This window comes from Sinohyriopsis cumingii, chromosome 13 (assembly GCF_028554795.1).
Source record: "Sinohyriopsis cumingii isolate HCF-2022 chromosome 13, ASM2855479v2, whole genome shotgun sequence".
NCBI classification, from domain to species: Eukaryota; Metazoa; Mollusca; class Bivalvia; order Unionida; family Unionidae; genus Sinohyriopsis; species Sinohyriopsis cumingii.
The window spans coordinates 46,012,328-46,025,177 of NC_142973.1; the positions used below are offsets into that span (position 1 = coordinate 46,012,328).

The following is a 12,850-nucleotide window of genomic DNA, read 5'->3' on the forward strand; positions in this document are numbered from 1 at the left end:
TGACCATACATACCGTATATACTCACGTATAAGCCGAAAAATTTAGGGAAAAAATAAGGCCTGGAAGAAGGGGGGGTTGGCTTATCTGTGGGCCAAGGTCCAAGTCTGAAATTTGTAACGCTTTTTTCTCTCGATTTCCAGTATTTATTGTTTCTGTCGATCGCCAAAGATGAGATCACATGCCTAATGATGCCACATGGCACATAAGATTTGTTCTGTCGTGAAGTGAAACAAATATTTTTTTTCTAACTTAAGTGGTAGGATAATGAATGAAAAACATGTTTTAATGTACTTGACGTCTATTTGACAGATGTCCATCCACCAGAAAATGCAGCCATACGTGTTATTTAAGCCACGGTGGTACGTGTATTTTCCAAAAGAACCGCCATATTAGTAATCTCCAGTTAAGTATTTAACCCTCAGCTAATCAGTAATCATTAAACTCTACGGTATCGTACAAATGCATGCTAGCTTACTTCAGTGTAAGTACGAAAAGAATCTACGTAAAAAAATAAAAGAATTACGATACTGAAGGTATATATGACAAACATTTTGATCGAGAGTAGAAATACATGTACGACAGTCTTAAAGCAACAATAGCGAGAGGCTCCATAGGGGTTTGTTGCGCGCATGCTTAGGAAGGGTAAATAACAGGGCAATATACGAGTCAGTGTGAATAATTGTAAAACAATATAATTTGTGGGATTTCTTTGACAGGTGCTTTAGAAGTAATTGGCAGCCACAGTTTATATACTACTGTTGTTTAGTTGTTTGTAAAGCAAAGTGGTTTGTTAGCGGTAGAGTGTTGTACAATAGCTACCATATGCTTAATCTGTGTAAATGCCTCGGGGATAATAGGTTTGTTTTGTTGCACAATGCCAATGACTTTACTAATACATGCCGACTCTCAGATGTATTGTTTAATGAGATATGGTAGTGGACATGGTTTCTGCTCAAAGTTATAAACTGTCACAATACTTGAATAATGTCCACGCTGAAACCAATCATATTTTTATCAACTGAATCACACTACCAGTAGTTTAAAAAATACACACAAATAAACAACAATGATAAATAATTATCAAATACAAATTGATAACCAACCACACATGGAAATAATTACAGGATAAGGTATATAAATAGTATACTACCACTATATACAAGAGACCAGGTGCAATTCTTCGGAAACCTTCAATGCTTGTATGGGGTATGTTTCGTGCACACAAGACCGATGAAGTAAAAAAGGCCGCAAAGAAAATGAAAACAACACTGGCTGTGATACCAGGAGGTTTAACATCAGTGTTACAACCTCTTGATGTCTGCCTTAACAAACTTTTTAAGGACATGTTACGAAAGATGTGGGCAGAATGGGTTTGTTCAGGGACTGTGAAAATTACAAAAGGCAAGAATTTAATGAGGCCGGACATCGATTTGGTCGCCAAGTGGGTAAAAGAAGCGTGGGACTCAATTCCATCGGAAAAGATTGCAAAATCATTCAGGAAGTGCTGTATCAGCAATGTCATGGATGGAACAGAGGATGATGCTATATTTCAATCCGAAAATGACGAGGAGAGCAAGAAGGAGAACGACACACTATTGGATGACCATGATGACAATGACGACGTACATGATGAAAGCACGCCCATAACAGAAGCCGAGTTTCGTGAACTGTTTGGCGAGTCTGATACAGAGCCAGATTTTGAAGGATTCTAAAAGTGATAGAACTTTTATAATTCATGATTTCAGAATGAGGATTAATTAAATTTCCATTAAGACTTAACACTTTTGAATTGTTTTTATTTCAACATATAAATTAGCTTTCTTACTTTCATTTTATTTAATAACGTGATTTGCCTAAATAAACGTATTCAGAACTCACTTTGTGCATCTTGTGATGTACCGGTAGTCTAGAAATTATGGGTCGGCTTATACGCGGGTCATGCACTTTATAACAATTTTACCAATTCAGTTTGGGGGGGTCGGCTTATACGCGAACGGGTTTATACGCGAGTATATACGGTATGTAACCTGTAATAAATGGAACTGCAGGACATTAAGGGACTAGATAAATAGGGGCCACTGTGCTTATATTACAGGGTTTGTCAATTTCACTCTATACCTGATGTGGTCAAATATCTCGAGCTTCAAAGGTTCATCCAGAACATTTTTTAAATCATTCACAAGTTGTTGGACATCATTTGACCTAAATCAAAAGAAAAATAAGATAATTAATAACTCTGCTCTCTGAAAATATCATTGTAAAATACCATATATACTCACACAATTTAAATCCAAACCAACTGCAAACTAAAGATCAAGATCTGTCATCACATAATTTGCTGGCAGATCAGGGTCTATCTTGTCTGTTCTACTGACGACTATAATAAACTGCACAGACCCAGATCTCCTGTCATATTATATGACAGGAGATCTGATCTGGATCTTCACAGTTTGCAGGTTGATTTGATTTATAAGTGAGTATATACGATAGTCCTACCTAAAGCCTCTTGTCTCACCACTTCAAATATCTCCTGGTTACCTTGCCTTTGTTTAAGTCTAAGACCAAGTAATCACAATAGGAATGCAGACAGATCAGTCTATGCCAATAACAGAGAAACATATTCTCATTTTATTTGCATAAGAAGTTCAGGGGAAACAGTGTCCTTGATAAACAATGTATGTGCTGTGCAATTAAATAAAGCTATGCAAAATAATTTAATTTTAAGTTGAAGTTATTAGCATAGTTTTTCTACTGCAAGCTCAGTCAATGTCTTTGGATGGCATAGTCACTCAAAATAAACTATGTAAACAGGTTAGATTATATATGCATGTTTTGTGCATATTTCATATTTTAGTACCTAATCACCAGCAAAACACTCGCAAAAAGAAGATATTGGAGAGCATTCTGTGTTAAGTCAATTAATGCATATTCAAAGGTATGGTTAATGTGATGCACAGTTTTTACCAAAAAACCTCTACTAAAATCTCAGAAAATTAAATTACAATGGTTCACTTCTTATAAAATCACCCCTTCTGTAGTAAAAAGATTGCCTTATAAAAAGGTGGCCTTTCATGGTATGGACCAAGCGATTAAAACAGCATTTTGGTGTTAGGCAAGGTGGCCTGTAACTTGGGGTGTCCTCTTATGTGCAACCTCCAAAGACGCAGACCACTTTAGTTGCAAACCTAAGAGTATAATACTCAGTTAAAATAATCCCATTTAGAGCTCTAGAAAAATAAAGGTAACATTTTTTCACAACCATCTACAGTGTACATATTTTTAAGTTTTTGGGGATTCAAAACTCCTAATTCAGCTTCAGTATGCATTCAAATCTAATTATAAAATTATGCATGAATTAATATCAAAATTTCAAACAATATTCTTTACTGCTGCTGAATCAATGTAAATCCTAAATATCCTTTTGAATTCCTGTTCTTGCATTCCTAAAGACCACCACAATGACCCTGAACTTGACCTAAACAAAAACTTACATACCAGGAATGAAAAAGGTCAAGCAGTGACCCGTGTCTGACAGCTTGGTGTTGAACTTTCCAAAGTGTATTAACACTCCACAAACAGCAAATCCGAAGAAACTGATCTAAATGCAAAATTTAACTTAAATCATGATATGAAATATAGGTCGATGTGACCTACTTTGGTACCAGGGATACATATATTTGTACTCAACAAGATACATGAACACAAAGCTGTATGATTGTGCTGCCAACATTGCCCCGTAAACTGACATAAACACAAAACTTAGGTGTTTTTAATGGAAGGCAAAATGAATGGGCAAGTGTGTGTGTGTGTGTGTGTGTGTGTGTGTGTGTGTGATTTGGATTTTTAACGTAGCTTTAAAAAAAATTCAGTCATATCGCTATGATGTCTGCAGTGTGACAGTTTATAGTGATGTCTAGCACTGGGGCATCATGCTGCAGACATGTAGCATGATGTCCCACCCAACCACATTATCCCGACACCAGGCCGACCAGTCCTAACACAAACCTCTTAATGCTGAGCGCCAACCAAGGCAGCTGTTAGTACCATTTTTGCAAGTCTTTGGTATGACTCGGTCGAGGATCGAACCCACGACCTCCCGCATCAGAGGTGGATGCTCTAACCACTAGGCCACCAGAGTGGTGAATGGGCAAGAGTTAACACAATATACCCTCTTTTACATTAATGACTGGGCATAAAGTATGTATTCAGTATTTCCAAACAAAGATTCATGCCTTGTATACATCAACTTTAATTCTGTATGATAAATATGAATTAATATTAGTGATTTAACCTGAACTGTATAGTCCAGCAAATAATGATGCACAAAATCTTAAATGATCAAAATATGCTAACAAACTGTAACTTTCATATTTTGTTTTTAAAATAACAAAAAGTGTGTGTGAGTGATTGACTTGGTTTTTAATGTAGCTTTTACAGTCTTAATCATATCACTACAATGTCTGCAGTGTGACAATTTATAGTGATATCCAGCACTGGGGCATCATGCTGCAGACATATATTATCATGTCCCACCCAGTCACACTATCCAGACACCAGGCTGACCTGTCTCAACACTATCCTCTTATTGCTAAGCGTGAAGCAAGGCAGCTACTAGTACCATTTTTATAAGTCTTTGGTATGACTCGGCTGGGGTTCGAACCTGTGACCTCTTGCATGCAAGGAGAATGCTCTAACCACTCAGGTCACCGGGCGGTCACAAAATAATGAAAATGCATTGTTTTTAATAACAAAAGTGCATTGTGTGTTTTTTAAATCTTGTTTTAGATAACTTTTCAGATTCAAGACACTTACACCTGATATTTCTTCAGTGATTCAAACAGTTGTTCTCTCTCTGCATTAACAGCAATAAGCTGTGACACCTGAAAAATAAAATAAAAGATTGATTCTAAGCATAAAAGTCAAATGACTCCAACATTTTCGAAAGACAGGGAGAATATAGATTATCCTGATGTATGTTATTGCACAAAAGTAAATTTACAAAACATTATTATTGAGTCCTTTACTGGTGGAAATACACTATTAACAACAACAACAACAATTTTCTTAATAATTAATAATATCACTATTATTATCAATTTACAGTGAACAAAGTATTTATCTCTGCCATGGTAAGGCAAAATATTTCTGTATAGGAAAACAGTATTTGCTTCAACACAGGTAATCTGATTTAGATATTAGCTCAAAAAATAAGCTGCATTTCGAATCACCTGCCAGATTGTAGGTATGGTCATTGCACTGTAGCAATCCTGCTCATTTCAGTCCAAAACTGCAGTTTTAAATGCAGACCATCCCTGGTCATTAGTAGTTCAGCAGCAATATCCGATGTTCATATTGGATTCTACAGCTATTGTGTTTGTCTCTTGTACTGAATGTAATCATTCTAAGCTTTGAAAATCATGCTCTCTCTCTGAAATGCACAACAGTCAACAGATGGTGGCAACAGTCACCAAAAGTTGTATAATTCTTGTAGCTTGTTTAACATGAGCAGTGTTTCCCTTGACCCTCATTTGAGCTTCAGAGACCCACAAATTTTTAATCTGACCCCCAGTTTTGATACCAAAGTTTGCTTTTTACTCAGTCTGACCCCCAGTTTTGACACCAATAAGATTTTTTTACTCAGTCTTGCACCCCTAAGGAATAGACTGCATAAGCAGCCACTGCTATGCTCAATCAAAAAGAACTGTAGTTTGTTATTAGTTGAGCAAATCTGAAATAAAATACAAAATATATAGTAATTTTGAACACCCTTCCCCAGCCCCAAATATAATCACTAATATTTAAAATGCATCAAACTATGGAAATTTATATTTGAAAATTGTAATTTTCTATATGAATCCAAGCTAGGATAGAAAAGGTTTACTGTGGTGCTGAAGTTCATAAAATGATCAAATTGAATCCACATACAAATAGTTATGTACCACTAATCAATATTTACAAATTTTCTGAATTTTAATATTGCCAAGTTTAACTTGTGGGTAATCAGAAATTGGTGGTTTGGTCAAATCTGTGTGTAATTCAAAGCTGTGTGGGATGGGGAGAGTCAGATCTTTGTCGGTATTACCAAATCTGCTCAAGAGGTCACATTTATTTGAAAATCACCAATTTTAAGCTTGCTTTCTCAGTATCCCTCACTCCTTTACACCATAAAAATTAGGTTAACCTCTATTAAGCAGCCCCTTGACTTCAGAGGCTATTTAAAATAGTCTTGTTTTAGAGATGTCTTTTGAATGCACAATTATATTCAAATTTACTCAATTACTACCACTCATTGATAAAATCAGTGCTTGCAAGAATATACAGGTGTATGGCATAGTCTGTTACACAATCAAACAGAATTATTATCAGTTCTTTTTCAAAACTTGCATGACAACTTTAGTTTAACTACTCTAAGGTGACCGCTCCGGTGGCCTAGTGGTTAGAGCGTCCGCCTCTGATGCGGGAGGTTGTGGGTTCGATCCCCGGCTGAGTCATACCAAAGACTTACAAAAATGGTACTAACAGCTGCCTCGCTTGGCGCTCAGCATTAAGAGGTTAGTGTTAGGACTGGTCAGCCTGGTGTCAGGATAATGCTACATGTCTGCTGCATGATGTCCCAGTGCTAGACATCACTATAAACTGCCACACTGCAGACATCGTAGCGATATGACTGAAAAATTGCTAAAGGTACGTTAAAAATCCAAATCGCACACACACACTCTAAGGTGACTTAGGTCTGAGACATAACCCAGGCTGCCTAATCCCTGAAGAGCTGAAAAACAACTGTTACAAGCTTAACAATTTACCTGTTTGAATATCAAATCTTGATGCAGTAAACTAGAATGTGATCTCTTGCCATAACTGAGGTTCAGATAACCTTGCAAAGAACAATGCAAAACTATTTTTTTTACAAACCTAAGCACTTTCAACTCTTTGTGAAACAAACAATTACAAAACAGTGAAAAACAAGACACATGATAAACACAAATGATAGTGTTGACTAACGAAATTTAGATGATTATGGATCTAACAGATGCATTATATTTTCAAAATTGTGCATACCACACCTTACTGGTTTGAAGTCAGATGACAAAATGGAAATTTAGATGGTTTTGAACTATAAATGAAGAAGCAAAGGTGCAATTTATTCCTCAATAAAAGGTGATTTAGCCATCGATTATATCATGAATCATTCATTGTTTCTTTATTAATAATAACTGCGACAATACATGAACAACGAAGAATCAAGTAGCCATTCCAGAAAAGTAAATTAATCATGAACTATATTAACCATATTTTTTTCAAAATGTGCATTTTTAACAGCTAATGATTTTATTTTAGTTTGTTTGGGTCTGGGTGTCTGTTTGGAAGATTCTTGATTTAAGTAGATTTGGTTTCATTGTTCTTGGGTGGCATAATCCAGTAAGATTCCTTTTCTTTCCTGGTTTTTGAACTCCATTTGCGGTTGCAGGCAACTGCAGTTAACATAATGCCGCTGAAAGTCTGCGCAGGGAAAGAAAAGTGTTCTATCATAGTTTTTATGGGGTAAAGGATATATATATATAACAAACAATAACCTTCATACACACTGAATCTTTACAGATACTTTATTAGGAGTAATGTTTATACATGATATAGATAAAATCAGATACCGTGCACACATTTAAAAGTTACTGGGCAGTGTGGAAGAAAAGTAAATACAGCAAGTTTCCAAGTACCCGGTACAACATTGTGTACATTTCTTTAATACATGTAGTTAGAAACTGATCATAACCAATTCTGAAAATGGTGACATGACTTATCATTGTTGTGTATGGAACTAGTGACCTGCTATAGCCAACACCTGCACTTTGAGAGCTAAGAAATGCAAATTAGAAAGTTGATACTCTAAAACGTTTCCAGTAAATACAACTCTGTGAAAATTCATTAGTAAACTCAAACTCAAAAATCTAACATACGGAATGAAAAAAACTATTTCATGCATCTTTTAAAACTGTAGAAAATTCAAATTTTTATAGGTATTCCAAAGTTGAGGCATGTGTATTTCAATATTTTTTAAAGTTGTGCCAATTTTCAGTCACCCTCATGCAGCCTTGAAGAAAGGACAGAAATTTTCATTGAAAGATCCTAGCAGGATCATCAGCAGAACTAGATGTCAAAATAGTGAAATGGAGGGTTTTTTAATAAATAAAACGTTTTGAATGCTTTGATGGAAAAAAAAATTTACAAGGGGACTGGCAAGAACTGCTCTATCAGTCAAATATATTTTTTTTTAACCTACTTAGAACATTTTTGAGCCTATTCATGGAGAAGACCAGAATACTGAGACTTAATCAGCATTAGAAAAGGTTTATTAGGGACCCAAAATATGTGATCAGTCTGCATATGGAAGCTGGGTTGAAAAAGAGACCCAAATACTGCCCAGCTGGCTTATATAACAGTTGACCATTTCACTAAGTAGGCTTATCCAATATTGTATGAACCCATTCAATGTAAACTATTTTTTTAACTTTGTACAATGTTGGTGTTATCTATTTTACTATATCCTTATTTTTAAAAAATTTCTTCCTAAAGATAATGAATTAATTAAATTGCTCACAATAAAAGTAATACAAGGTCTTGATGATATAAACCCATTTACCAATTTTAATAGAAACTGAATCAGAAACTCTGACCTTTTTTAATCTATTGAGGTAACAAGCTCAGCCAATCAGAGGCAATGTATCTCATTAATATGAACAGATCTTTCCTCAAAATCAAACTCATCCAACAAAATTCCTATTAATATAAGACTACTTAGCAAATTTGATCAGAAACATAGTTGCATGATTTACGACAAGCTCAGCCAATCAAATGCAAGGTAACATCAGTGATATGATATGCATGAATTTCACTTATCGCCAGATGATCATGCTCAGCCCAGATCTCAATGACAAAGGACTATTTACCAAGTCAGATCAAAATCCTATTCAAAATACAGGCTCTAAAGTGGAAACAGATAACTCAGTCAGATACAAGATCATGGTGTAGCTCAGTCCTTCACACTGTACAGCCTAAGGTCATGAAGGCAGTCCATTTGATAATATGAAATTAGAAATAAGGAACTGTTCTCTCTCGTGCAGCCTGTGACCTTAAGCATTTAATCTGTTTTGGCCCCCAACCCAAAAAGGCTGGACACCACAAATCTAGGACCTGGCTCATAATAAAAATCACCAAACATCTTGACATTATTAGGATATTAAGTAAGTCTGATTAAACATCAGAAACAGTCTTTCATGTGTATGAAGTTCAGCCAATCATATGAAAGATCATCTCAGTTCAAACTCATAGTCATACCAAAGACTTATTAAAAAAATGGTACAAACAGCTGCCTCACTAGTCCCTCAGCATGAAGAGGTTAGTGTTAGGACTGGTCAGCCTGGTTTCAGGATATGTGAATGGGTGGGATATCTTTCTACATGTCTGCGGCATGATGCCCCAGCACTAAGACATCACTATAAACTGCAAAACACTGCAGACATCATAGCACATTGACCAAAATCCTGCTAAAGCTATGTTACAAATCCAAATCACATACATACACATACCTCATTGATATATATGGATCTTGCTCATAACTGTATTCATCCTAATGATTTCAACCTAGATACCAAGTTTGATCAAAAACTAGACCAGACAGTACTCCAGAGTGATAACAAGAACAGCAAACTGCATGTAATATATTTTCACTAATATGTATGGATCCTACACATTATCCAACCTATGCAAGAGCTTGGTCATATAAGCCTACGTGTAGATGTATGTTTCAAATCTGATCAACAATATGACTTCCAGAGTGTAGTGATGAGATCAGCCAATCGGATACATGATCATCACATTAATATGCAAGGCTCTCACTTATGCTCAAATGTGTCCCAGAGCCTGATGATATCAACATATATTTTAAATTTGATCAAAGTCAAATCACAAATATGGCTTCCAGAATGGTAACAAGTTCAGTCAATCAGATGCAAAATTACATCATTAATACCATGGATCTCGTTCTTTTATAAAACCATCAATGATCTTGATGACAAAAGTCCATATTTCAAGTCTGATCAAAATCAGGTCAGAAATATGGCTTCCAGCATGTCTTGATGCACAGCTAATCAGATGTAACATTACCTCCTCAATGTGCATGGATCTTGTTTATTATTAAATATGTCAAAGATCTTGATGATATAAGCACACATTACAAGTTTGATCAAAACTGGATCAGGGATATGTCCTCCAAAAGGTTCAGCCCATCAGATGCAAAATCACCTCAACAGTATTTTGGGATCTCACTCATTATAAAATCTTCCATGAGCTGAATAATACAGTCTCATATTGCAAAACTGCAATGTGGCCTCCAGAGTGGTAACAAAGTTATCCAATCCGATGTTGAATAATGGAGTCTGCAATGTGGCCTCCAGAGTGGTAACAGTTATCCAATCCAATGCTGAATAACAGAGTCTCATATTCCAAAACTGCAATGTGGCCTCCAGGGTGGTAAGAAATTTATCCAATCTGATGCAAGATCACCACATTAATATGTCAACCTCACTCTTTGTTGAACTAGTTCAAGATTTTGTTGATATAAACCATGATAAGATTCTAATAGAAATATGGACTCTGGACCATGCCATTTGCTCACTTGGCTTTAATACAACTGTCCTGTGAGGACATGAGGGTAATATATGAAATTATGTAATGGCAGATCAGGGTCTATGTTGTTTGCCAGTGGACTTAAAAGCAAGTATATATACCTCAAAACTAACAAAAGGTAATCTGATAAGAAAGAAATTCTATAGCAAATTTGAATATCATGTGTTTGAATTTCAACCAACAACAAAAAGGATTCTAAAACAGAGGTATAATCAAGATCATTAACAACAATAAATCTTCAGAAAGTGTATTCCCTATATACACAATATACCTTCTCTCTGAAGATCACATTTGGATTGCTTCTTTTCTCATCTGCTTCCATCATACTAAATATTCAACACCGCTTTCCAAATTGTGCATATACTAACAGCAGTTACAACACTTTTTTAAAAAGTCTGTCCTATTCAGGGACAACTGTCAAAATACTTGTTTTTATCTACTTTCCAAAGAACACATAAAATCCATCTTGAAAACCATTCTGAATCGGGGCAAGTAATAAAACTTACTTTCCTGTCAAGTTGAAAAATCCCTTTAGTTCCAAAAGCTAAAGTTGTGTTGTCCAAGATATAAAGTTCTTGAATTAATCAAACTGTCATATATGATTTATTGAAAGCCAGAATATCACAGTAGCTGACTAAGAAATGAAATCTGTAATTCCAACAAAGTAATCCAAAAACTTGTCTCAAAGAAAAATGGTTCCACGTACAAGGTATTACATGTACATTATATTTTTTTTAAAATGCAGCAAACATTACACATGGGAAGTTCATTTTTCTAAGCATATGCCATATGAACCAGTATCAATGTTTCCCTTCCCATCATGCCATTCTGGGCAAATTTAATCAAAGAATCCTCATTGTCACTATAAGTACAATAAAGTCCATTGCAATAATGCTTTCCATTATTGATAAGCAGCACAATTTTTCTGAACCTTTCTACCTGTAGAAATAGTAAGTTATCAAGATCTATCTTCTATAACAATACAGTGTATACAGTACAATGTATATGACAATAATAAATCAACCCAAGGTTAAGTCGATTTTGATAACCCCTCTGAGACTGACAGCACACAGGCTTTCCTCTGTTTGCATTATGCAAGAATATTTCCAAGTTACTCACTATCAAACAGTGCTGTATCAATAACACATGTAATTGTTTCCTTATCGAACACTCGCCATTGTCCTATTACAACGTGATACAGAATATCTATAAACAAGACAACAGAATTAGTCATGCTACAAATCACTATTACAAAATATTAGCTGACTTCGTGCATATTGTCATAAACTTCAAAGCGTAAATTTCCCCCCCATTTTAAAGGGTTTTGAACAAGTTTTAATTACACCATACTATTAACATATCGGTATATTGTTTAACGGCATCAACTTTTTGCGGTAAAAAGACAAAGTGTACTGAGAATGTGCGCAGCCATACATCTCAGTCTTGGACAAAACAGAAACAGTTCTCTCCCTAAGCAAGAATGCCAGGTGGATCTTACATTTTATTATTTCATCAACATGACCACTTCTAGTGCTGACATTTTCTTATTGCTGTTTGATCAACATGGCCACTCTGAGTGCAATGATGTTGGTTGTTAACTGCAATTATAAGACTGGAATATGATGACCCAGGAGACTTACTGAAAGGTACGTTTTTCTTACAATATTATAATCTTGATTATGGTGTTTGCTGTTTTTGTTATGAAATTTTTCATAACATGATTTACATTGTTTACATTATTCCTGATATACAAATGTTTTCCAAACACTTTTCCTAATTTGGAAATGATTTACAATAAGCATTTTAAAAAGTGTGTGTGTGTGTGTGTGTGTGTTTTCGGTTTAATGAAATGTCAGCATTATACTGGCTATATAATTATGATTGAAAATCAAAACATTCCAAAATATATAGAAACAAATTGTTCATCACTTTAGACCCTTCCAAATAAATAAAAACAATGTAGTCCTCAAGGATAAAAGGTAAAGCATATTAACTTCTTTAAAAGGCTTATACATGAAATATAAATAATAACGAAATAATTCAAAGCTGAAGGTACAAATATAAAATCCTTAAAATAATGGGTCAAAATTTGTTATATAAACCACCTTCTTTTATAATGTCCAATATTTTATCTGGTGATATCTTATCATAAAGCTTTTTAACTAA

The 12,850-nt window shown here is 35.1% G+C and overlaps 1 protein-coding gene across 1 annotated transcript in view; it reads right to left on the minus strand.

The window, feature by feature from the left end:
• LOC149785344 (harmonin-like) overlaps positions 1–11,616 on the minus strand; it is a 33,705-nt gene extending 22,089 nt beyond the window's left edge. The window contains exons 1-3 of the mRNA XM_089979899.1: positions 10,956–11,616; positions 4,814–4,881; positions 2,120–2,203 (exon numbers count right to left, since the gene is read on the minus strand). Of these exons, the coding sequence (XP_089836025.1) occupies positions 2,120–2,203; positions 4,814–4,881; positions 10,956–11,009 (206 nt within the window). The 5' untranslated portion in view covers positions 11,010–11,616. The remainder of the gene's footprint in view (positions 1–2,119; positions 2,204–4,813; positions 4,882–10,955) is intronic.
• Positions 11,617–12,850: the final 1,234 nt, after the last annotated feature.